We start from the raw sequence: 24,883 nt of genomic DNA, 5'->3' as shown, positions 1-24,883 counted from the left end.
CAGTCTTCAAGATCAGTCGGCAACTGGAGCTTTATGCTTCACTTTGGGTTGAGTGCCATTATAAAGTTAATGATGCATTCCACGTCTTCTTTTGAATAATTTTTGCAGCATCCGCTGCCATCATTACCATTGCCTTTCCTACTCTTTTCTGTCGTCAAAGCTGCGAAGAAGACAGCACGCGCATCTACGGCAAGACGGATGATCGCACAAGCCAGGCACTCGACCCCTAAACGCTATCTAGATCCCCCTAAGATTATATAGAAGCAGAACAACTCTATGATAATTACCTGATTAGGTAAAAAAATATTTAGGAGGGTAGATGGCGTTGTCTGCTCTGATCTTGATGGGGGGATCTGAATACCTAGGGAGCGTGTGGCGGATCTGAAAGAGTTTCCCCCTTGTATAAGTTATCCAGAGTCATCAAGACAACTTCCACCTCGTGATCAAACAGCTGAGAAACTTCCCGTTTGGTAGAGTCAATCATCGTTGCGTCGCTTTGCAAGTCTAGATTATACGGACTTGCACCAGCAAGCAGCGTAACTCGCTCCAGTCTGCCGAATATTCTGATGTTCTTTATCTTCCGGCTGCTGAAGTGTATGAAGCAACATACGATAACACTGATATTGCGTATCGCGTCGCGCTGGCGTGGAGTGAATAATTGGAGCCTATGATATTCGGTCGTAGGCCAAAAGTATCCTAGTATTTCGTTGAGACTGAAGAGCAAATTTGCAGACTCCGCGTGGATCTGTCGGCAGGTGTAGCCAAGTGCGAAGAGGTCATCCTTGGATAACTGGTTCCCATCAACATCTCGGACAACTATCTTTTTAAAAACGTGATAGTGCTCGTTCAGATAGATGTGGTGGCCGCGAAGAACGTATGCGTAGATCATGTTACGGATTTCGGCGGGGAGGCGCAGTAGTGGTGAGACTTCTTGGTTATGTCCGGATCTAGGTCAGTTAGTGAACGATGCGCCTGACGAGAAGAACAGAGCCATCATGATTTACCTGGCATCCGCTTCCTCCCTTACATCTGGCGAGAGAGGATTCCGTGCGGAAACTATCTTACCGTTCCGGAGTTCCATGTTTTTTTGTGGAGAGTGCATTAAGAACCAACTGTGTGAAATTGCTGTGGACGGGCAACGGAATAGAAAATTATGGCGTTATGGCCATTTTATAGATGAGGTTTTGTGTGAATGATGGACAAACGTGGTTACCTGGCTCAGGTGGGTACGCGAGTGCTCTCTACGTCATGCCATGGAACTGGAGTGAACCAGCCATGGTCAGTAACATGCTGCTCATGCTCAGATGCGTTTTCATCATAACTTCGGATCTCCCGAGAAACTCAGATACTCTTCTTCTTCCTGACGCACACCTTGCCACATCTCCACGACCCGCCATAACTTTTGCATCCCGATTCTTTCCAGCAATGCTCCTCTCCCATTCCGGTACATTTCATCGTACCTATCGTCGTCTACTTCAACTAAGCCGTCTTTGTCGAATACTATTAGTTTACCATCCTCAACCCAACCTTCGCCGTGGATATATTTGATGAACTGGTCTTGCATGGCTCGCGCTATCTTGCGATCTTTTTCACTGAAGTGAGGGTCAAAGTTCTGCAGGAGATACACGACGTCGAGCTCATGAGCTGCAAGGCCTTTATGGGGACCATCTATTGGGTTAGGGACGTGGAAGTGGTATCGTGAGGCAGGCTTCGGTGGTGAGCAAGCTTTCCATCCTCGGTACGCAGCCAACGCAGGCAGATAGAAGCGTAATTCAGATGCAAGTATTAACATGCGGTGCTCTTTGGTTTCCTTGGAACACTCGCCATCGAGACGATAGGCTTTTAGCAATTGGTGCGCCTCGGCCGGTGACAGATGTGTTTGGCATGCCTTCCGAAGAACCCCATGACTATCAGGCTGGCCGAGGAGTCGCCCGATTACGATGAGGCCATCGTGTTCTGTGTCCCCTATCACGAATTCCTTGCACCAGGCTGGCTTATGTATAGCGTTTGATCCACCCATCATCGTTTCAATCATAACCTCTTGTGTTATAAATTGGCCGTCGACTGTCGCAGTGAAGTGCTGTGCCAAGGGCAGCTTTTGAGCCAACTCTTCTGCATCGGTGTCTAACAGGATCTCTTTCCTGCTCTCAGTGTCCTTGGCATCTAATTTTAGATAGCTGGACTGATCCTCGCACATCTTCTGTTGCCACCATCTGTTCCTCCATTTGCGCAGTGACGCGTCTCCACTCATGATGACAACCCGCTCAAAGAGTCCCTCTTGTCCAACGTTGGCGCAGAGAAGAGTTGATAGTGAAATCGCTCCTGCCGATTCGCCTGCAGCAGTGATGTTATTCGGGTCTCCTCCAAACCCAGCAATGTGTTTCTTAACCCATCGGAAAGCCAGTACCTGGTCTTTGTAGCCCATATTACCAGCTGCACCAATGTCCTCGCTAGCAAGGAAGCCGAAAACATTGAGTCGGTAGTCCACCGACACGCCGATGAAAGGTTTGTTGGTTTCTACGCCTCGCTCGGCCAACCGACGTAAATCATACTGTGGCCAGCTATTCGATCCGACACTGAGTCCACCTCCATGTACCCACACAAAAACTGGTAACCCTCGTCCTCCGCTCTTTTCACTATCCTGAACACCCTTTGGAACTGTGACAATCACATCCAAGCATTCAAACTCGTTCATCTTTTCTGTTTCCCCCTGACCATGGCCGCAAGGTAAGACAGCATCTCCGATCAAAGTCAAATCCCATGCTTGAGCTCCACGCAACTGTGGACATGACGGACCGAACTGGGTAGCATCGTAAACGCCATCCTTTCCAGCTTCTAGCCTATCATCCGGAATCGAATCTTTGTATCGTGCTGGTATCGATGCGTATTTAAGGTTGCGGAACTGGATCGTCGATGCCGAAGGTGTACCGCGCAGGGTCCGCCTTAGTGTAGGATGGTACAGGTTATTTTCGTCGGCTAACATTGCTTGATGTTTTAAGTCCGCGTCGTCTTCCAAGACTATTGATGAAGGTCTTGGGAGGTACGGCGATTTACATATCACCCAATATCTGCCGTCGTTGGTCACCCCGCGTCCTTCCCCATAGCGATGGCATGGATGTGGGGAGATGTGGGGCCGGACCTCGGCAACGGCATGGAGACATTTTACGGACAAAATCTCGATTATTGAGCAGAACGTATGCTTGTATGGGTTGAGTTGCGACGCTGAGGTTGAGGAAGGGCGGAAGAGGCACGTAGTCATCCGTAGACGCGCTAGGCATACGTAGGTCGGGCATCTTCGGCCCACGCGCGTTCCCATAGGCCGATTTCTTGTACCAACATCTGCTCGTTTGGTCGATGGTCTTTTGTGTTTCGTTATCCTATTCCACCAAGAAATTGATTCAACAACGTTAGCGGGAGCGACAATGTTAGTTGAGCAGGATACGATAGCAGCTACCGAGGAGAGCAATGGTCATCTACACAGGCACACCTATGTAGCTGGAGACTACTACGACACAACGATGACGCTCCTCTCTGAAGAGGTTAAATGCAGAAGAACTACCTCTGCGTCTACCCACTTATACTTGTGGACAAATCAAAGTCTAATGGCGACCTTGGTCTCCTCACGCCTGCTGAACCGCGCCTAGTACTCTGGCGCTTCTTCGGTGTTGATGTTACTGCTGATAACGGGATTTCATCGTGCTTGCCTGAGGCAACTGACTTTCGGTTGAGGATGAAGATGGTCTTGTATCGCACATTCGGGGTTTGCCTAAGCGTGTAAGCAGGCTGCATTAACGTCTTGGCACATTGCTCCTGCCACCCCAACATCAATCATGACCTCTTCCTCTACATTTCTTCCTTGACGGTCCAGATGTCGCTATCTCCGGGCCAGAGTGATAACTTTCGAACTGGATGGTCGTCTTACTAAACATGTCAGCCGCATGCATGGTCTGCGCTCATAACTCCGTGAGTTCCTGCCCGACTGAACTTGGGAAAAATTATGTACCCTGGCTTGTATCGACACATGGGCGGTAGCTTTTTAAAAAGGGTCAGAATTGGCTTTCGAAGAAACAATCACTCGCTCTGCTACTCAACCTAAAACCTTCCGAACTGTTCACCAAGATGCCTGGCTCTTCACCTGCGAAGCCCGTAGACTGCACGATTGAGTTTGATGCCAGTCATCTAGTAGGAAAGGCCGCTGTCATTACTGGAGGTATGCAACACTCTTAGGTCGGATATCACAACCACAACAGTTGTTCCAACCACAACCATCGGGAAAACAGCTAAGCCCATGAGTAGGAGGCAGTGGCCTAGGCGAAGCATACGTCCGAGCACTGGTCAACGCAGGGTGTGTCTACCTTGTCATTTCCCACACTACAAATCCATGAGCAACTAATAGGAAGACAGATTGAAGGTATGCTTTGGGGATCTTGATGCCCACCGTGGAGAGCAGCTTGCTTCTGAACTCAAAGACTGTCGCTTCGTGCACTGCAATGTAACAAACTGGGACGACCAACTTCGACTGTTTAGCGAAGCCGCCTCGTTATCCTCGTCCGGAAAAATCGACTATGTAGTCGCCAACGCAGGCATCATACACGCAGACGACGTCTTCATATTCGAAGGTAAATCTACCATCTCGCATGCCCAGTCAGACTCATACATGGAGCTAACCACGCACAGGTCCCAACCAACCGCCCAAAAAACCAAACCTAGACATCATAGAAGTAAATCTCAACGGCGCTCTTTACACTAGTAAACTCGCAATGCACTACTTCATGACGCAAAACGGCACATCACCGGATCCCTCACAGACAGACACCTGCCTGATCCTCATCGGCTCGGGAGCCGCTTACCTCGATTGTCCACGCGGACCCCAATACAGCGCGTCCAAATATGCGATGCGCGGTATTATGCATTCCCTGCGCCGTACAGCGTACTACTACGGTTCCCGCATCAACATGATTTCGCCCTGGTATGTGCGCACAAAGATCTTGACGGACGACGCCTTCGATGCGGTGGAGAAGGCGGGTGTACAGCTTGCTACTACAGAAGATGCGGGGCAGTGTTTGTTGAGGATCCTGAGCGATGATAGTATCAATGGGCGGTCACTTTTCATATCAGCAAGGAAGTGGGCGCCCAGGGGTTATGTTGATCTGGATTTGGATGAGTATCCTGGGAATCGTTTGCTGGAGGAGATTCAGGCTGATCAGGTGAAATTTGCACCTGTAGAGGCAGGCTTGTTCGTCTGATCATTCTTTGATAATGTAGAGCCTACGGCTTCCGGGCTATGTAGCCTCAGTTCCGGAAGCCAATGCTTCAGCCCTAGCACGTTCTGCTTCCGCAGTTGCAACCAAGAGTTGCAGTTCCAACTTGACCTGTTCCCTGAGTCGTGCCACCAACTTGTCCTGTTCTTCTCTACTTCTCGTCTTTCCCACCAATTCCGTTAGCTTGCTCAGCCCCTGGCTCCCTTTCAATGGTATCCGCCCAAGCTCGTCGTCCAATCCCTTTCTCTCGATCCAATATTCCTTTTCGATGCGCAAGTACGAGGGCTCTGGGAGCCACTCAAAGTGCGCTAACCTGAGCTGCATGGGATGTCTCTTGTCCTTGCGCAAAGGCGCAAACGGGATCGTGTTCTCATAATCCGGAGGGCTGGAGGTTATCTACATTTTACGGTAAGCGATCAGTCCTGCTTGGGTGCGGAAAAGAAGGGAGGATAGACAAAAGAAGGTGCAATCTTACTGTCATGATTCTGAAGCAGTTGCGCAATTCAGCATGTGGCCCTAGGACGAGCACCGGGTGACCCCATGCTTTGCCCTTGAGGCTGGTCGTTATGCCTTGGGCATTGCACTCGCTCGCATCCAAAGTAGTATATATACCGCCATGCTGGATATGGCGCTGTTTGGGCTGCTTTTTGCTGGCTGCCATGTTGTATGTGGAAGTCCAGGTGCGGGTTGCCAGACGGAGACAAGCGAGAAGAAAAGTTCGAAAAGACAGACGAACGAATGTAGAGACACGAGCTGCTGTGGCATCTTCAGCTTTGTGCGGGGTCAGGTAAGCCATTATCTTGTAACAAAGGACAGTGGTATGTGGGATGTCGACTTTCTGATTGGAGCATGATATGCATGATTGCGGCATCGCCACACCCACAGACTGAACGCGCATGTTCGTAACATCGTTATGATAAACACGCGTCTAATCAGACACACGTCCGCCACACCTACATCTACTCATCATCCTCATCATCCTCATCATCTTCGTCCTCCCCAAACTCGACGCCATACTCAGCACACACGTCCCATCGATCTCCCTTGGCACTCTTACTAACATACTTGGTAAACCTCAGCACACCACGATCCCTCAATACAATAGCCAAGTTGTTCCACGCAGCCGGTTGGCTAAACAAAATGCCATCGTCCTCGTCATCCGCTGCAGACTTGTAGATTGCAGGATCAGCTTTCGCTTTGCGACGCTGACCCGCACCAGTCGAGGTCGAGCCTTCAGACGTAGGAACATTGGGGTGGTCGTTGTCTTCTTCGCCAGCCATGTACATTTCGTAACCGCCGACTTCCTCTTCAGGCTTGGCCTCGGGCTCCTTTGCTTTACCGTTCTTCTTGCTCTTTTTGCTGCTTTTGCTACCGTTTTGCTTGGATTCTTCAGGCGCTTCTTCAGGCGCTTCGTCTTCGTCGCCCCAGCCGCGAGAGGGTGTGATGCCGAGACATACTTCGAGCTGTGGGTCTTCTTCTTCGTATGCGGTCGCGAGGGTGTAGTCGAGACCTCTTCGGAAACGGCGCGCAAATATGTTGCTCTTGGTTAGCGTGATGCCGGTTACGAGTGAGATCCACTTCATGAACGCTGGATGCGGGAAGAGGATGTCCACGAGGTCGTCGTAGGGTGTCATGCCGTCGTTCTCGGGATACGGTGTCGTCGGTATAGGTTGAATTGCTTTCCGGTAGAGATAGCGATGCTTGTGTGGTGGCCGTGCGACGCCAACCATCGACTCTTTGGAGTGTGGGTTGTTGGGTAGGCTTGGGTTTGCCTCATGGTCTTTCGACTCCAAGTACTCCCGTAACCGCGCAGAGAACTTGGTGGATAGAAATTGCGCAAGTCTTAACGAAGACTCGTCGCCAAACATGTTGGACAGTTCTTCCACTGTGTCCGGTACCAAGTAGTTTGGGTTCATGAACTTGATCAAGAAATCGATGTCGTTCTCAGTCAGCTCATCGTCCTCCTGTTTCGCCTGCTCTTGCCAGTCTGGATTGTCGACCCAATGCGATTTCGGTTCATCGAAGACGTCCGCCTTGCCTCCTTGCAGTTGAGCAAGCGAACTTTTCTCTGCCAGCTTCTCCTCAAGACCTTCCTCGTAACCTTCCTCGCCCTCTTGAGGAATATGGAACCACCCGCTAATGGCCATGCGGATACGTCCACCATCTTCCTCTGCCTTTTCTTCCAAGCCTCTCCTGTAGACCTCCTCGACATCGTGGAAACTCTCTCCAGGCTGGACAGTGAAGAAAGAGAGCTGGTTCCACGCCGGTGGTATCGAGAGCGAAAAGTCTGGTTGTGGTACCCTAACTTTGTCGCCTTCTGGTGTTTCAAGATGCTCCGTCGGGTACAGTCGCAATGCGCCTCCCCATTCAGGCTTCCATGGGATATCGGGATCTAGCAAGTACAGAATCCAGCTTACGCGCCGACTTCCAATGACGTCGTCGTGGCAGAGCAAATGACACCCTGGTGTGTATACATTCTATGCTGCAGTCAGCGCAATTCCTTGTATAGTGGGTCGCGACACGTACCACCGCCATGTCCGTCTTCACACCGCTCAATGGACCAGATCCTGTTATCGAAGAGAGATACTTGCGAAAGGCAGATGAGTACAGCGAGTCGCGGAGGGTGAGCAGGGAGGGCAGGCGCTTGAGCGCACTGTCGTGGAGGCCATCGAGGTTTGCGAGATCGCCAGACTGGTGGATTTTGTAGATGTCTGTCTCTTTGGGCGTAAAGTGGATGTGCTCGCGAATTTCGTTGCGGACATTGCGGAGGAGGGTATCGTCGACGAGGTTGTGGATTACGGCGTGCTTGTAGCTTTGACTTGGATTAGCGCGATCCAGCTCAAGGAGGTGAAGATTGGCACATACGGCTGGGAAGCGGCGTATTCGCTCGTGTATGTCTCGAGTACTTTGCTGTCGAAGAGACCGTCGCGGAAATTCTTATGCGCCTCGTCATCGGAGATGGCTCTCTTCTTCTTCACCTTGCCATTAGCAGGCGCCTCGTTCTTGCGCTTAGCCATTACGGAAGATTAGCGATAATCTCAGATTTGCGGGGGAAAAGGTTCAGTTGTCGCGCAGGAGCAGTCAAGGGAAACTGGAGCATAAATTTAGTCGGCATTAAGCTTTGAACATCGCCGATGCTATCGCCTCCACTCACACCACAATCTCTCCACCTAGCCCATTACAGCATGACTTCGAAGATTAATTCCCAGCGTGGACGCCTTCTCCTCATGTTCACCGATAATGGATCAGCCAGGCGGCGGGCAGTGCTCGCATAACTATAATCAAGATTCCACCACCTCGGTCACGACTGGCAGGCTGTGTATTCGCTAATGTGCGGAGTGCCAGCCACTCCGGTTGGTTGACATCTGGACACCTCACGTCCGGTGGCGTCGATCGCGTTAAACTTTACTATCATGGGAGATCAACTTGGATCATCATGTGAAAGCATGACGAGAAGTATAGACAAACAGGAAATCTGTCTAGGTGGTGATGGATAGCAACTGTCTATTGGGTATCTCGAAATCGATGGACGTGCTATATGACTAGATACGTTTATCGAAAGCACTGCGCGTCTCGAAGAGGACTGTTACGAATGCTTGGTGTGAGGTTAGTCTCCGCATGAGTTCAGTACAGCTAAGTAAGTTGCATGGTAGTGGTCAGCACGTAGTCACGGTCTGCCATGCACATTTTACTCATGGCCTCCTACAAGCAGCTTAGCTATCTTCTCCTCCAGCATCTGGACATCATTCCCAACAGTCTTGACGTTGTTGACCATGGCCGTCTCGGCCGTCTTCATCTTCTTCTCGAGAACCTCAAGTTGACGCTCCCACTTCTTGATTTCTTGTTCCTGCGTCGATTGCCGGCTTTCTAGCTCTGTCAAGACTTGGTCGGCTTGCCAAGCGCTTGTATGCACGAGTCGCAGTGTACGCAGACGCTCCAAGACTAGAGGCAGAATGGGCGACAGCTTATCAACAGAAGGCAGTGTGCCATACAGCGCATTGATCTTGACATCCTGCTCTGGATAGGTGGCAGCCTTGTTGTCGCCAGACGTCGAACCAGCTTGTGCAGCTTCCTGACGAACTTCCTTTAGATGTTCCGCCTCTGCTATGAGCTTCTTGATGTTCTGCGTAACAGCATCCATGTTGTTGGCAGAAGCGTCTCCAATCAAGCTGAGCGTCTGTTCCAACCTTGTCAGGGTAGTGGCGACAGGGAAAGGCGAGTGGTCGCTTAGATCTGGCATTGTGTTTCCATTCAGGCCCAGGTTGTTTTCCAACTGGGTGATTCGCTTGTCGAAATCGGCCGCTTGATTCAGCACAAACTCGAGCTGGCTCTTCTGTATTTGGGTACCAGGCAATGGCGGCCTGTTTGCAATGGCATCGCTGATCTTGGGGCTGGGTTCAAAAGGTCTGTAGCTCTCAAACTTTTGTACCGTCCGATCGAGTATCGCTTGTGCGCCCCGAGCGCCACCCTTGTGTGCAGTGTATATTGTGTCGACTTTGCTCGCGATCATCTCCATCATCTCCTTGGGGTCTTGCTCCTCAATTTTCGACTTGTCCCCGCTCTGCACCCCGCGCTCGTACTCGTCTTCCAGCCCCGCCAGCTCCCTCTTTATCCGCAACAGCTTCTGCGCAAAGCTTTCCTCTTCTTCATCGCTGTCATCTCCTATTATCTCACCCCGCCGCCGCTGGCGTTGTGTCGATGTGCGGTAGGATCTGCGTTGTGCGGTGATGTTGTCTGAGAAGTCGACCCCGCGGGCGTCTATTCGCGCGGGCTGGAAGCGACTGCGGGCTTGATCTGGCTGGAGGCGTTGGTGACGGACTGCCGAGTCCCGGGGGTCGTCATCGTCGCCTTCGCCATCGGATTCGGAAACAGCGGTGGAGGCTTGTATCGTAGACACGTCTTCGGCGAGTTCGGGCGTCTCGTATATGTCCGGGGCCGTGTCAATGCCTGGGAGATTGTCGTACTTGGGCCGTGTTCCTTCAGACATGGCGGTGGATTGCGCAGGAGGGGTGACGCTTGTCTGGCCCAAGTTGGGTGAGTACGAGGGGAACGCGTCCAAGTGGCAGTCGCGACTCACGCTAGTCCCCGCATGGCATAGTTGACATGTGTTGTACGTACACGGAACAAGTAGGTGTGGAGATGTGATGAATGGTTTTGCTCTTGCTCTTGCTCTTGCCTGCATCCCAGGCACGTTTCAATCGCTATCTACATGGTCTGCACTCCGTGATACTAGACCGCACACCAGCCACAAATGACCCTCTTCAAATGACTAGACCTATGCACGTCGTGCTGGGAAACAACTGCTTGACCATGTTTATGCTTGAACCTTGAAAGTACGGCCGCTGGCTGTCTTGCGCTCCTTCTCCTCTGCCTCGGGTCGGGCTCTGCGAAGAACTATATTTCATTAGCACAGACATGATGCAGGCAAAGTGGTGTCGAATACCTTGGAGGAAGTCTGCGGTCCGCTTGCGCATCCTTGTGTGAATAAAGGCCTTTGAAGCCTTGATGTGGTAGTGGAAGTAGTCTCGGAAGGTTTGGATGTGCGAGATGACGTCCTCGCGCCGTTGCTTGGCAAGATGGCGAGGGAAGAGCACTGCAAACGTTAGCCGCGAGTACAGCACGTGGGCTTGGGATGCGTACCGAATGTAATGTAACCAATCTCGGCTGAGCCCGAGTTGTCGACGCCTGGAATGCCTTGCAGCTCTAGGGGTGGGTCGTTCCTGAAGAGTACTTGTGGTGCGTTCTGAATAGCTCTCCGTCTGGCGTCGACAAACTCCTGCAGGAACACCTTTCCGAATATCCTGTCTGTCTCTTCCCTGAACACAGTGGAGAAGATGACGGTGACACGGTCGTGGCTGGCCTTGATGTAGATGGCCTCCTCCTCTCTGTAGTGGATCGCGCGCACAGCACCTCCCTCTGCTACACCCTGCGGCGCCGACTCAGATGTGTATTTGGAGGCTTCTTCCTGCAGCTCGTGGAACTCGTCGAAGGCTTGCTCGAAGGGTGCAGCCATGGCGTTCCGCTTCAGCAGGGACACACGTCGGACCAGGTCTTCTTTGGCCTCTGCACAAGGTCAGCATCCTGTTCCACCAGTCGTCTGGGCATGCACCATACCCTGCTCTTCCGGCAGGTTCTCCAAGTCGACCAGCACCGAGAAGTCGTAGCCGGATTCAGGCTCCACGATATAAGGCCCATACTCTCGCTCCAGCACTGCCTGCGCGCCATACTGGACCAGCTCCTTGAAGCACTTGATGTGCAGCGACACGAGTATCTTGGTCTTGCTCTCCGGTGTTGAGATGTGGAAGGTGACGCCGTCAAAGTCGGAAACGACCTGGTCAATGTTGGCGGTAGCTCCTCTATGTGCTGTTAGCTACCGGGCTGCTGCTGCTGCGGAGCGGAAGGCAGCGGGGTATTGCGCACCCATTGATTCGTTCCCTGAGCAGGGACTCGATGAGGACGTTTTGGTAGTCGAGAAGAAGCATCGTGGCGGTTCGGCTTCTGGTGGGCGGGTTGGGTTGGGCGGGCGGGCAGCTGTCGAGGGCGGTGATGCGGAGGACGGAGGTGTGCTGTGATGCTGGAAGGTGGGCCTAGCGCAATTCGTGGGGTCGGCCCTGGTCTAAAAAGTTTCGAGAGAGTAACAAACTCCCAACCTGACCGTGAGCAGTGGCGCATACCCGTGAACCTTGTCGACGGAGCGCAATGATCTGAAGGCACTGCTTTTGAGCTCATCCGAACACCCCCGTCACGTAATTCCCGATTTTTTTTCATTCTCCTTAAAGGCGGCGCAAAATGGTCAAATCATACAGGTAATGCGCACATGCAGCGCAAACAGCACAGAGCTCGTACTGACTGCTGTGCAGCAAGTATGAGCAGACGGATGCTTTCGGCGTCGTCGCGACTGCCACCTCCAACATCATCTGGACCCCAGAAGGCCTCACCCAGCCCGGTTCCACTCGACCCGCAGGCGCCGGACGCGCATACGCCGCCGCCAACGAAGAAGTGCTATGCTGGGACGTGAAAAAGGGCGAACTCATGAGCAGGTGGCGCGACAGCACCTGCATCGACGAAGTCACCGTCATATGCCGGAGCGAGGTCGATCCAGACGTCTTTGCCGTGGGCTACGCCGACGGAAGCATACGCATTTGGGACGCGCGAACGTCGACCGTCATCATCAGTTTCAACGGGCACAAATCGGCAGTTACCGTCTTGACTTTTGACCAAAGTGGAGTGCGGCTAGCGAGTGGTTCCAAGGACACGGACATTGTGGTTTGGGACCTGGTGTCGGAAACCGGCTTGTTCAAGCTGAGAGGGCACAAGGGCCAAATCACTGGTCTGCAATTCCTCCACCCCAGCAGTGCTTCGCAAGAGGATGGCGCAGACGACGAAGAGATGGACGTGGACGCAGACCAAGCCTTCCTGCTATCCACCAGCAAGGACGCCTTGATCAAGATTTGGGATGTCACCACGCAACACTGCATCGAGACGCATGTTGCACAAACCAACGGAGAGTGTTGGGCACTCGGCGTTTCGCCTGATAGTAGCGGCTGTATAACGGCAGGCAACGACGGCGAGCTCAAAGTATGGGCTATTGACCTGGCGGGCCTTCGGAGAGCAGGCTCAACTATTGGCGAAGGAGCAGAACAAGAATTTCTCACACCCAGGGGTATACTATACCGGACAGGCAAGGACAGGACACAGGGCATCTCCTTCTACGCCAAGGCCGACTACATTGCCGTACATGGTGCAGAAAAGGCCGTTGAGATATGGCGGATAAAGACGCCAGAAGAAGTTCGGAGAAGCTTAATCAGGAAGAGGAAGAGAAGGCGGGAAAAGGCCAAGACTGAGACGAACGGGGACGACGACGCTGATGCTGATGACAAGGTCAACGCTGCAGATGCAGAGATAGGCGAGGTGTTTGTACCTTACGTTACCGTACGCACAGCTGGAAAAGTGAGATCGGTCGCGTGGATGCATATCAAAGGAACGAAGAAGCTGCAACTACTGATCGGTACGAACAACAACCTCATCGACGTTTACGAGATACCCCAACGGAGCAAGACAAAGAGCGAGGAAGCACCCGACTATAGCCGCACACTATCCGTCGAACTCTCCGGTCACAGAAATGATGTACGAGCACTCGCACTTAGTTCTGATGATCGCATGCTGGCATCCGCGTCAAGTGGAGGACTCAAAATTTGGAATGTCAAGACACAAAACTGCTTGCGTACACTTGAATGTGGCTATGCACTTTGCTGCGCTTTCTTGCCAGGCGACAAAATTGTCGTTGTAGGAACGAAAGACGGTGACATCGAGCTGTACGACATAGCGGCATCTACGTTACTAGACAAAATCGACGCACACGAGGGAGCAGTTTGGACTATGCAGGTGCATCCCGACGGAAAGTCTCTCATCACTGGTAGCGCCGACAAGTCTGTCAAGTTCTGGAACTTTGACATTGTCCAAGAAGAGATCCCAGGAACGAAACGCACCACACCTCGCCTCAAGCTCGTCCAGTCGCGCATTCTAAAGGTCAACGATGATGTTTTGAGCGTGCAAGTTTCGCCTGACTCTAAACTCCTCGCCGTAGCAACGCTCGACAACACTGTCAAGGTCTTCTTTGTCGACTCACTGAAGCTGTTCCTCAACCTCTACGGCCACAAGCTGCCTGTGCTCAACATGTCGATTTCTAGCGACAGCAAAATCATCGCGACCTGTTCAGCGGACAAGAACGTTCGTATCTGGGGTCTCGACTTTGGCGACTGCCACAAAGCGCTCTTTGGCCACGAGGACAGCATCATGCAAATATCCTTCATCCCCCACCCCGTCGACAACGACGATCGCCACATCTTCTTCAGTGCCTCCAAGGACCGCACAATTAAGAGCTGGGACGGCGACAAGTTCCAACAAATCCAGAAGTTCAAGGGTCACCACGGTGAAATCTGGGCCATGACCGTTGCGCGAACCGGCGACTTCATCGTCACAGCCAGCCACGACAAGAGCATACGCATCTGGAGCCGGTCCGACGAGCCCATTTTCCTCGAAGAAGAACGCGAACGCGAGCTAGAAGAAATGTACGAAAAGACGCTAGCCACCAGCCTCGAAGACGACGAGGACATGACGGGCGAACGCGCCGAAGCAGTCGATGCCAGCAAACAAACAATCACCACCCTCACCGCCGGAGAACGTATCCAAGAAGCCCTCGACCTAGGCATCGCCGACCTAGACGTTGTCCGAGACTGGGAAGCCCAACGTAAAACCAACCCCAAAATCGCCCCGCCACAGCGTAACCCCTTGTTCCTAGCTCTAGGCAACATATCCGCCGAACGCCACGTCCTCAACACCATGTCCAAGATTCCTGCTGCTCAGCTGCACGACGCGCTACTCGTTTTGCCCTTTTCGTCTCTACCCGCTCTCTTCACTTTCCTGGCTATCTGGGTGCGCAAACAGTGGAACGTAACACTGACTTGCCGCGTCCTCTTCTTCATGCTCAAGACGCACCAGAAGCAGATTGTCGCTAGTAGGGAACTCAAGACGGTGCTTGAGCTTATGCGAAATGACCTCAGGAAGACGTTGGTGGGTAACAAGGATTTGATTGGGTTCAATGTTGCGGCGCTGAGGTTTGTGGGCGAGAGGGTGGACGAGGCGCAGTTGGTTAGGTGGGAGGATGTTGATAGGCTGGATGAGGAGAAGAATAGGAAGAAGAGGGGGTTCGTGGATGTCGCGTAGGATGCTGCGTAGGTCGGCGGATGAGGTGTTGCATTTCGAGGCGTTTTTGTTGGATTATGGGTGTTAAAAGTAGTTATCGGATGTAAAGATCTACGTTTCGAATGCTCATTTATCGTACTTGAAATGATTCTACACTTTGTTGAGAGTGATTACATCAGACGTAATGCTTCGTGCCGAACCGCCGTGGTTCACTTTCATAGCGAACATGTCTAATCCCACAGGTGATTGTACAAGTCTTAACAGACGTGCTGCCCAATATCTACACACACAGGGTATCCCACCAGCACCGCATGTCTCCACTCTCTTCTACTACCAAAGCCGTGTCCCAGCCAACATCTATCCCATGGCCTTTAGGAAATTAGCCTCCTTGATGCTCGCCCTCCTCTTATTCCTCATTGCCTTTGTCAACTCCTCTCTCGCCTCCTGTGCCTTGATCGCCCCCTCCAAAGTCCCATCTCCACCCGGTAAATCAATAGTCTGTTCGTACAACGGCACTTTCGGCGCCATCATCTCCGGGTTCATGGCCTGTTCCTTGCGGAGGCGCTTCGCAGCCAAACGACGCTGTTTCTTTGATTTCGCTGTACGCTCGTTAGCAAAAAACTCAATCTGTTCCGCATAAAACACAGATTGCGGATAAAATGAATCCAGAAAGCCCCCCAAAAAAAAAAGAGAGAGACGTACAGAACAAATCTCCCGCCCCAGCCTCGGCCTTCTTCTCCTGCCGGTCCAATATCGTCCACAGCCAACTCGGATACTCGTCATCAGCCAACGCAACTGGATCCTGTCTATCCTTTAGGAAATTCAATCCCTTGAGTGGTTGCCCAGCCGGTATACTGCTCTTCACCAGCGGCGCAGCCTTCTTCTTGCCAGCCTCCGCAGCCGTAGCTTTCAGATCCGGACTCGCGGCTGGCGTTAACGGCTCGCTAAAAGGCTGTGCGGCAGATGTCGATGTCGCGGTTGGCGGGGCATGCGAGGACGTCGAGTCGCCTTGGCGGCCTGCGGATTGCGTTGCGGTGTTCGCGGAGATTGGTGTTGCGTTGCGGAGGGGTGGTGTGGTGGTGAGGAAGCGTGAGGCTTGTTGGGCGCGTGGGAATGGGGTTGCTTGGGCGCGCGAGGCGGCTCGGAGACAGGTTCGACATATCATCTTGGGTGTATGTGTGTGTGTGTGTGTGTGTGTGGGCGGCGTGGCGTTCAATTGGACCTCTCGTTCGTTGTACTGGTCAAAAGTTTGAGATGCAAAGGGAAGGATGCCGAGGTGTTTCGCCGATTCCGGATCGCGCTAGAGCCATGCTTGTCTCCATGTCTGCCACCCCCGCCGTGTGCTTGATCTCCGGAGCGCGATGCATGGAGAATGAGCGCCATATCGTGCTTCATCCTTGTTAGCTGGGGTTGAGTCTCACGTGTGGCCATCGCTATCATGATTTTGGCAGGTGCCATACTGTCAAAGGCACCTTCCGGATGCAGCACGTCCCAAGGACGGTGGACGATAACAAGACAGCGGAAGGACATCACCGATTAGGCAAACACAACCAAGTGCACAAGGGATGGACGGATGTATGTATACATTTTGATTCCGAAGCACAGTCGTCTGAGTCAGACGTGAACACAGTGTAACCACCATGTCCGGCAGACCCAGACGCATGCATCGCTTTCCTCCGATTCCGCCTGCGGCTGACCGCCTCAATAACACCGTACAAGACAAACATGAAATATTCGTTAGGGATAGTGTGGGATTAGTGCCCAAGCTTGACGCTGGTGTTCCGGAACGCCGTAAATGTGTTCCTTCCAACCATGCCAGCAGATCAAATATGAGACAAGGAAAAACTAGAATTAGACCAAGGAGTGGTGGGATCAGAGTCCGCAAGTATGTACACGGAAGCGAGAGCGTAAGACATCGTCTAAGGTATAGTGCCGAGAGCAAAAGAGACCGTCCAGTAAGCACAGCAAGGAAACTTCTTAGATCCAAGCCATGGGAGGAGCTTGGTGTGCGACACCGAACCGGTGGCTGAAAAGTGGTCGGATCTCAGAGAGGTAGTCGGCAGCACAGAAAGCCGCGAGGTTCTTTGAGCGCATAATGGAAATATCCGCCTCGGCCTCTGCATCTCGTACTACGCCGCCGAATTCTTCAACAACCTCGTTGAGTTGCTCCAGTTCGCGGCCAAAGGGGTGGCTCTCTTCCTCAATCGTGCCTTTGAACATGTCGAGCGAAGAACGCTGCTCGCGGGAGTGACGTGCAGAACCTACGCTTCCACGCGAGTTCACACTGCCGCGAGTACTGACGTTCTGGAGGGATCGCTTGTGCGCCAGTCGCTCGTGTGCGCGTTTGCTGTGCGAGAGAGCCCTTTGTGGAATCGCAGGCACAGCCTCTACTGGCTCTTCTTTAACTTGCTTGAGGCTGGTAGTTGAAGCAGACTTCTTCAGTTGCTTGCCAGTGGATGAAAAGTAGCCAGAAAGGTGGTTGGGTGCGGGCGAGATGGGTGAAGAGTCCACGGAAGAGGCATCCGTGAGCGTAGTGTCCCTTGATCCATGCGAAGAAGCCCGAGAGCGTGTCGAAACGCTGTGGTCCGAGTCGTCTGCCGAAGAGTGGCTCAGTGAGGTAGACGATGAAACATTCCTTAGGGTCGAGATGTCGGGGGCGTTGTACGAGAGCATGTTGGTGGTGGACACCAGGGCAATTGGAAGCGAGATTTTCGAACGGTCAAAGTTGTTGGGGATTTTGACACTCTGGCTACGAGTTGGTGATACCGGAGGCTCCTTCGGGTCGTCAGTCCGCTTGATGCGCCTGGTCATGGCACGAGCAAGAGACATATTGATGGATTAATTCAAAGTAGATGTGCGATATTGCAAATAAGGGTCCAAATGTCGGTGCCGGGGCCGGTAATTCAGGTGGTGACTGTAGTTGGTCGCTATCTAGGTGAGCTGCAGATATGCGGGGTATTGCCGGAAGTAGATTGCGCTTGGGTGCTGGCACGAGGTCCAAACAGTCGCGAGCTAGAGTAGCACTAATGCGTTTGTTGCGTGGTTCTAGAAAGAATCTGGAAGGGATCACGCGGTGCTTTCGGTGGTGTATTTCGGACGCGTGCCCTTATCGGTGTAACGGTGCACTGGATTTTCAGAGTCGCATGTGTTGTACAGGTGCCGCTAAGAAGTTGGCTTTGAGGTCCGGCGCCGTTGATTCCAGAGATACGATCGAGTCTTTAGGGACGTTTGTTTATGTTTCTTTTTCTTTTTGAGTTTTCTTAATATTGGCTCCGCCGCGCGTAGTGATGAAGTGAAGAATGAATCGTGGGTATGAAGAAGGATAGTCTGTCAAAGAGCGTAGAGACCAGCTGTGTCGTAAGGAGCGAACACCGGGCCGCGAAGTGAGAGAGTGATAAGCTGCTGAGGAAGGCAACGAGCGCGTAAGGCAAAGGAAGGGAGAGAGCCTGAAGAAGAGAGCGCGCGATGGAGCGACTCAGTTGGTTGAAAAATCCAGCATCCCCGGGGCGGCAGGCTAACCAAGCCGCGTCGACATGTCTCTCAAAGATTGGTACGAGCGACCGGGGGGACCGCCACAACCAAGCAAAAAGCAGCAAATCGGAGTGCGTTGGTTCCTGGCATGTCAAATTGGTGGCATCGACACAGCCCGGCTAAGTTTAGCGGGTGATATGTTTTGTATAGCTGGCGAATGGGGTCGCTCCGCAGAGAAGGCGTCTGCCGCCCATGCGTCTCAGATTGAGCCGGGGCATGTTGGCCTGTTTAGTTGATCCGCACCTTTTCGTTGGGGCTCCAAAGGCCCGCTGTTTCAACGCCGCCCACAAGCAGAGATGCACTACCGAGTTGAATAAAGGGCTTTCCCTATCTTGTCGCACGGCATTGACAGGTGAAATGATTCGGCTGCATGGCAGACAGGTGGGTAATTATTGCAGTCGGATGTCGGTGGCACGGCTGTCATTCTGCCTCGACAGCTCACCACGCATGGCATGAAATATGGATAAGCTCCGATGCCAGCGAAAACAGTACCATGGTTATGGTGGTGACGGCGCATCTGTCAACCCGCTCCTAATCGGGTCACCTGGCACTCTCAAACCTTGTGCAGAGGTGCCCAAAGCAGCCCTCTCACTCGGTGCCACGATTGTACCTTGCATACGCACGAATGGCAGTCACCGTCAAAGGGACCGGTGGCATGATGATGGTTTTTTGACTTTCCGAGGGTTTCTGCCTTGCGTGGCCTTGGTGGTTTCGAAACTGTTAAGGGCCGAGACGAGGGGACCTTGAAGTGACGATCTGGCCGTCATCTCGCGAGATCGAGACCTGAGGCTGCGTCGTCGTCGGGTCCACATTGTGGAGATTTTGATGCCCTAAGCTGCAAACGCAGGGAGATCAGCCGGTCGCTTGTCGGCTGCGTGCTGTGAGTTCGCCCACGCGTTCGCTTTGCTTCGTCACGCTCGGGCGCTGGCACAGAAAACAAATTTGAGTTTATCGTTGGCCGTTGCTCGTGGTGATGGTGATGTCACTACAAAAACTCAACTACGAATCCTGCTGCGACACAATGAGGCTACCCGATTCAGGTGAGATGAAAGGAGCTAAAAAAGTAAGGGCGAGCTGTCCAGGTCGTCGGGCAATTTTTGAAACACGTGCGGGACCTGACTCGTGTGGGCGACGCACGAAACACTATTCAACATGGGTCTCTCGAGCGTTGCGGGGTCAAGCTTCACAAATTGCTTGGTTGTGCAGCATAGCATGTAGGTCATCGTGCAAATGGTGTCAGACTTGGTACATTCGCCACGTTGTGTAGGTCCTATATGCCCAGGGTATCATCGTCTATTCCTCCATCGACTCCCAGCCCTTCTCAGCACCCTCCTCCTCACCCTCCTCGTCGCTCTCGCCTTCCTCGCTGTCAGAGTCTGTGTCCTGCTCTTCGAGACCCACGAGTCTCTCCTTGCCATCTCCTCTAACCGCAGGCACCTTGCTGGCGAAGGCTGCGCGCACAGCGGCGTTTGTGCTCGTGTCCCAGATCTGTACCGCACCTTTGCTTCCTGCAACAGCCAGCCGGAAACCGACTTCTTTATCAGGCGCAAAGGATGTTGAGAAGACGCGCCCAACGCCGAGGTCTCGTGAGACGACCATACTTGGTCCGTTATCCTGGATGTTCCAAAGTTTGACTTGCTTGTCTGTCGAGCCTGTGACCAGGTAACCCGGGATTACTGGGTTAATGTCGAACGAAGAGATGGATTCGTCATGTGCCTGTAGTACCCATACCGGCTTTGAGGCAGAGGGGTCTTTTGGTGCATTGCGAACGTCGTGGTAGTGTATCATTCCATTCTCAGTAGAGACCTGGGTTTGTTAGTACGACGTGACGGAAGTCGTGTTGCAGGACTTACGTAGAAGTAGTTGGGATCGTGAGGGTTCCACCGCACAGTCTCGACATCACTCTCAACACCCCATCGTGGCGCCTTTGCGTCGGGTGCGCGGACATCGGCTGCCACGACAGTTCTGTCGTAGCTACCACTAAGCAGTGCAGTGGCCTCGACAGGATGCCAGGCTACGGAGCAAACCTTGTCCGTGTGGTACGTGTATGACTTGGCACACTTTGTCGTGTTCAGGTCCCACAGCTTGATGGTCTTGTCTGCGGATGACGAAGCAAGGAAATTCCGATGTTGTCGGTTAGCTGCAAGTGAGAGGACCGAATCGACGTGGAAGTCGTCGTTGGCCTTCTTCGACTTTTTCTTCTTCTTTTTAGGCTTGTCCATCTTGGCTGCGTCCTCGGCACCTTGCCCAAGTACTGCGTCTGGATACATGCTGTCCACCACATCCAGGTTCCAGATCTCGATGTCGGGGTCCATGGTTCCAATTGCCACGTAGTTGCCCCGGCCTTCACTCGTGCCTACAGACTTGCCCACGGGCAGATCTAACCATTCAACGGCAAGCGGGATGGCAGGCAGCATGATGTCGTGGTGCACGTAGAGGTTGTCGTCCTCGTCCTCGTACACGTAGACTTCGAGATGGGCGACTTCGTCCTCTATGCGACCGGCCAGAACTAGGTTGTCTGTAGCCAAGATCTGAAGCTCTTCGCGGTCTTCTTCGTCGTCCTCCTCTCCGCCCTGCATGGTGATGTACGGATCATCCTCGTCGTTCTCGTGGAAGACCAGGTTCTTTGCGTTTCCGAACATGGCCATGGTGTCGCCCTGGTCTTCGGCAACATCGTCATCGTAGTGCTCGAGATCGTATTCCTTGAGGTCGTCGTCATCGTCCCTTGAGGCCTATTAGCACGGAAGAAAGAGGTTTCGCGGGCGCACGCACTCATCGTCCTTCTTGGCGGCCTTTGACGAGGAGGTGCCGTTCTTGACCTTTTCCTCAGCCTGAGCCTCTTCAAGCTCGTCCTTGGCGTCCTCAAGTTGCAGGTTCGCAAGCTTGGAGATGCGCTCGTACTCGTCCTCGTCGAATTGGTATCGCGAGGGAAAGGGCGCCGCGAAGCCACGCGGCACCCATGTTGTCGCCGTGATCATAGACATTGCGCTGGTTGTGTGAAGTGAAATGCGCTGTGAGGGCGCAAGTTCAAGGCGCGTGGGGGACTTTTTTCACCAGTCGGAAATTATTTTGGGGCGCCCCGCAGCCATTGGCCGAAGCTCCTGGCCGGCCTGCCTATCGATACTGCGGACCCCCGAGCATCATCACCTCGCGACTTTACCACGCCATCCCTCGGCAGCACACAATGGACCGCGGACACAGCCCAAAGCGGCGCAAGCTCGACCCCGAAGAGTACTCCATCGCGCCCCGTCCCAAGTTCCGCAAGCCAAATCACGCAGCATCCTCCAGGGCGCACACCCCCAAGGCGCAGGACAATGGCGCAGACCCGGCGCAGAAATCCTTCAATGGCCCAGAGCCGCTCGTGGAAGACTTCGACTCCATGGCCCTGGACCGCGACTGGTACGGCGGCGAAGAGAATGGACACACCTTCGGCGACGACACCCACAACCCGTTTGGTGGCGCCGAGAGCACATGGCTGGATGCCCAGCGGGAGGCTGCTCTGACGGAGAAGAAGCTGAACAACCGGGCAAGCATGAGGGCGCAACAGAAGCAAAAGGACGTGGATGCCTGGGAGACGAACCGGATGCTGCAGTCCGGAGTTGCCCAGAGAAGGACATTCGACGACGACTTCAACGACGACGAGGATGCCATGCGCGTCCATATCCTTGTTCACGACCTGAAGCCCCCGTTTCTGGATGGCAAAACTGTCTTCACAAAGCAAATAGACCCTGTTCCTGCAGTTCGCGACCCACAGAGCGACATGGCTGTCTTCAGCCGGCGCGGCAGTCGTGTTGTCAAGGAGAAACGGCAGCAGAAAGAACGCGCCAAGCAGACCCAGGAGGCTACAAGTGCCAAGGGAACTACACTGGGAAACATCATGGGCGTCAAGGAGGAAGACACGGATAGTGCTGCCCCAGGGCCTGAAGATGAGGAGAAGCAGGGCGGTAGCAAATTTGCTCAGCATCTCACTAAGCAAGAAGGTGCGAGCGCTTTCAGTAAGAGCAAGACACTGCGGGAGCAGAGACAGTACCTTCCGGCCTTTGCAGTCCGCGAGGATCTCCTGCGCGTCATTCGAGACAACCAAGTCGTCATTGTCGTTGGTCAGACGGGCTCTGGAAAGACGACCCAGCTGACCCAGTTCCTGTTTGAAGATGGCTACGCAAAACAAGGACTCATCGGGTGTACACAACCTCGTCGCGTCGCAGCCATGAGTGTTGCGAAGCGTGTCAGCGAAGAGATGGAGGTCAAGTTGGGTGGCCAGGTCGGATATGCCATTCGCTTCGAAGACTGCACCAGCAAGGAGACTAAAATCAAATACATGACGGATGGTGTTTTGCTGCGAGAGTCGCTGGTAGAACCAGACCTGGACAAATACTCCTGCATCATCATGGACGAGGCCCACGAGCGAGCTTTGAATACCGATGTGTTGATGGGTCTCCTCAAGAAGGTGCTGGCACGGAGAAGAGACCTGAAACTGATCGTCACATCAGCTACCATGAACTCGGAACGCTTCTCGCGCTTCTATGGAGGAGCTCCCGAGTTCATAATTCCAGGGCGGACATTCCCCGTTGACATTCAATATTCGCGATCGCCATGCGAGGACTATGTCGACGCTGCAGTCAAACAGGTTCTTGCCATACATGTCTCTCAAGGACCTGGCGACATCCTCGTCTTCATGACTGGTCAAGAAGACATTGAAATCACATGTGAGCTTGTAGCTGAGAGGCTCAAACAACTCAACGACCCGCCAAAACTCAGCATTCTCCCCATCTACAGTCAGATGCCTGCCGATCTGCAAGCAAAGATTTTCGACAGAGCAGCACCAGGTGTACGCAAGGTCATCGTGGCTACCAACATTGCAGAGACTAGTTTGACAGTGGACGGCATCATGTACGTAGTTGACGCTGGGTTTTCCAAGCTCAAAGTCTACAATCCAAAGATGGGCATGGACACGCTTCAAATTACACCCATTTCGCAGGCCAACGCCTCTCAGCGTGCTGGTCGCGCTGGACGTACCGGACCAGGAAAGTGTTTCCACCTATACACCGAACGAGCCTTCCGAGACGAATTCTACATTCAAACCATCCCAGAAATCCAACGAACAAACCTTGCCAACACCGTCCTCCTTCTCAAATCTCTCGGCGTTCGCGACCTACTAGATTTTGACTTCATGGACCCACCACCCCAAGACACTATAACAACCTCGCTATTCGACCTCTGGGCTCTTGGTGCCCTGGATAACATCGGCAACCTCACCGACCTCGGCCGCACCATGACGGCCTTCCCCATGGATCCCTCCCTCGCCAAACTCATCATCACAGCCACAGAATACGAGTGCAGCGAAGAGATGCTCACAATCGTCGCCATGCTCTCCGTCCCCTCAGTCTTTTACCGCCCCAAAGAACGTCAGGAAGAATCAGACGCTGCACGCGAGAAGTTTTTTGTCCCGGAATCTGATCACCTCACCCTGCTTCACGTCTACACGCAGTGGAAAGTCAACGGCTACTCCGACGGCTGGTGTGTCCGCCATTTCCTGCACCCAAAAGCACTGCGTCGTGCCAAGGAAATCCGCGACCAGATCTACGACATCATGACTAAACAGAAGATGAGGCTCGTCTCCTGCGGCACAGACTGGGATGTTATTCGTAAATGCATTTGCTCAGGCTACTACCACCAAGCTGCCAAGGTCAAGGGTATAGGCGAGTACATCAACCTCCGTACCAGTGTTACTATCCAACTCCATCCTACTTCTGCTCTGTACGGCTTGGGCTACTTGCCTGATTACGTCGTGTACCACGAGTTGATTCTTACGAGCAAAGAGTACATGTCGTGTGTTACGTCTGTTGATCCGCATTGGCTGGCGGATATGGGTGCTGTCTTTTATAGTATCAAGGAAAAGGGCTATTCGGCGAGAGATAAACGCATCATGGAAACGGAATTTAATCGCAAGGCGGAGTTGGAGGCGCAAATGGCGATCGATAAGGCGAATGAGGATCGTAGGATTGCAGAGGAGGGAAACGGACCTGTGGTCAAGAAGGCAGGGACGGTAAAGAAGAAGGATGTAGATGCGGATGCTGTGGTTAAGAAACCGGTCATTGGGAAATCAAAGTTCAGACGGAGATGAACGGGATCAATCGCCTGTACAGTTCATGTAGACAGCCTCAAAAAGTTCCGATGAAGCCCATTGGCCTTCAAGAAAATTCTCACTCTCGGAGAGATTAGGAAAGTGAAGCGGGTGCGCCTTCAAGATTGATGAGAGGTCACATAGGAGGCCTAGTACACAGGCCTAACAATTATTACTACACTTTACACAGTATCAGTGGAATTTTGTATAACATAAGGTCATCGAACATGGTCTTAAACATTAGACTAGTATCTGCTATGTG

The 24,883-nt window shown here is 52.9% G+C and overlaps 10 protein-coding genes across 10 annotated transcripts; 3 read left to right on the top strand and 7 right to left on the bottom strand.

The window, feature by feature from the left end:
* Nucleotides 1-4,119: 4,119 nt before the first annotated feature.
* On the top strand, nucleotides 4,120-5,246 carry ACET3X_006555 (uncharacterized protein; the record flags this gene model as incomplete). The annotated part of the gene is made up of 3 exons (XM_069452697.1): nucleotides 4,120-4,210; nucleotides 4,401-4,619; nucleotides 4,678-5,246. The coding sequence occupies 3 exons, from the start codon at nucleotides 4,120-4,122 to the stop codon at nucleotides 5,244-5,246; spliced, it is 879 nt and encodes a 292-aa protein (XP_069305323.1).
* A 36-nt stretch (nucleotides 5,247-5,282) lies between these two features.
* ACET3X_006554 (uncharacterized protein) lies at nucleotides 5,283-5,922 on the bottom strand (the record flags this gene model as incomplete). The annotated part of the gene is made up of 2 exons (XM_069452696.1): nucleotides 5,283-5,657; nucleotides 5,737-5,922. The coding sequence occupies 2 exons, from the start codon at nucleotides 5,920-5,922 to the stop codon at nucleotides 5,283-5,285; spliced, it is 561 nt and encodes a 186-aa protein (XP_069305322.1).
* Nucleotides 5,923-6,220: 298 nt separating this feature from the next.
* ACET3X_006553 (uncharacterized protein) lies at nucleotides 6,221-8,278 on the bottom strand (the record flags this gene model as incomplete). The annotated part of the gene is made up of 3 exons (XM_069452695.1): nucleotides 6,221-7,738; nucleotides 7,788-8,073; nucleotides 8,127-8,278. 3 exons carry the CDS (start codon nucleotides 8,276-8,278, stop codon nucleotides 6,221-6,223), a joined length of 1,956 nt encoding a protein of 651 aa, XP_069305321.1.
* Nucleotides 8,279-8,949: 671 nt separating this feature from the next.
* On the bottom strand, nucleotides 8,950-10,248 carry ACET3X_006552 (uncharacterized protein; the record flags this gene model as incomplete). The annotated part of the gene is made up of 1 exon (XM_069452694.1): nucleotides 8,950-10,248. One exon carries the CDS (start codon nucleotides 10,246-10,248, stop codon nucleotides 8,950-8,952), a length of 1,299 nt encoding a protein of 432 aa, XP_069305320.1.
* A 327-nt stretch (nucleotides 10,249-10,575) lies between these two features.
* Nucleotides 10,576-11,743, bottom strand: ACET3X_006551 (uncharacterized protein; the record flags this gene model as incomplete). The annotated part of the gene is made up of 5 exons (XM_069452693.1): nucleotides 10,576-10,655; nucleotides 10,705-10,854; nucleotides 10,902-11,324; nucleotides 11,376-11,617; nucleotides 11,682-11,743. The coding sequence occupies 5 exons, from the start codon at nucleotides 11,741-11,743 to the stop codon at nucleotides 10,576-10,578; spliced, it is 957 nt and encodes a 318-aa protein (XP_069305319.1).
* A 307-nt stretch (nucleotides 11,744-12,050) lies between these two features.
* ACET3X_006550 (uncharacterized protein) lies at nucleotides 12,051-14,987 on the top strand (the record flags this gene model as incomplete). The annotated part of the gene is made up of 2 exons (XM_069452692.1): nucleotides 12,051-12,067; nucleotides 12,122-14,987. The coding sequence occupies 2 exons, from the start codon at nucleotides 12,051-12,053 to the stop codon at nucleotides 14,985-14,987; spliced, it is 2,883 nt and encodes a 960-aa protein (XP_069305318.1).
* Nucleotides 14,988-15,323: 336 nt separating this feature from the next.
* Nucleotides 15,324-16,131, bottom strand: ACET3X_006549 (mitochondrial 54S ribosomal protein mL54; the record flags this gene model as incomplete). The annotated part of the gene is made up of 2 exons (XM_069452691.1): nucleotides 15,324-15,565; nucleotides 15,669-16,131. The coding sequence occupies 2 exons, from the start codon at nucleotides 16,129-16,131 to the stop codon at nucleotides 15,324-15,326; spliced, it is 705 nt and encodes a 234-aa protein (XP_069305317.1).
* A 403-nt stretch (nucleotides 16,132-16,534) lies between these two features.
* ACET3X_006548 (uncharacterized protein) lies at nucleotides 16,535-18,459 on the bottom strand. The gene has a single exon (XM_069452689.1). The coding sequence runs from the start codon at nucleotides 17,793-17,795 to the stop codon at nucleotides 16,944-16,946; it is 852 nt and encodes a 283-aa protein (XP_069305316.1). The 5' UTR covers nucleotides 17,796-18,459; the 3' UTR covers nucleotides 16,535-16,943.
* Nucleotides 18,460-19,790: 1,331 nt separating this feature from the next.
* On the bottom strand, nucleotides 19,791-21,481 carry ACET3X_006547 (uncharacterized protein; the record flags this gene model as incomplete). Its single annotated transcript, XM_069452688.1, has 3 exons — nucleotides 19,791-20,303; nucleotides 20,351-21,221; nucleotides 21,270-21,481. 3 exons carry the CDS (start codon nucleotides 21,479-21,481, stop codon nucleotides 19,791-19,793), a joined length of 1,596 nt encoding a protein of 531 aa, XP_069305315.1.
* Nucleotides 21,482-21,681: 200 nt separating this feature from the next.
* ACET3X_006546 (uncharacterized protein) lies at nucleotides 21,682-24,621 on the top strand (the record flags this gene model as incomplete). Its single annotated transcript, XM_069452687.1, has 1 exon — nucleotides 21,682-24,621. One exon carries the CDS (start codon nucleotides 21,682-21,684, stop codon nucleotides 24,619-24,621), a length of 2,940 nt encoding a protein of 979 aa, XP_069305314.1.
* Between the last annotated feature and the right edge of the window lie 262 nt (nucleotides 24,622-24,883).

This window comes from Alternaria dauci, chromosome 6 (assembly GCF_042100115.1).
Source record: "Alternaria dauci strain A2016 chromosome 6, whole genome shotgun sequence".
In the NCBI taxonomy this organism is placed as follows: Eukaryota; Fungi; Ascomycota; class Dothideomycetes; order Pleosporales; family Pleosporaceae; genus Alternaria; species Alternaria dauci.
The sequence above is the reverse complement of the archived record's forward strand: the minus strand, read 5'-3'. Positions and strand labels throughout refer to the sequence as shown.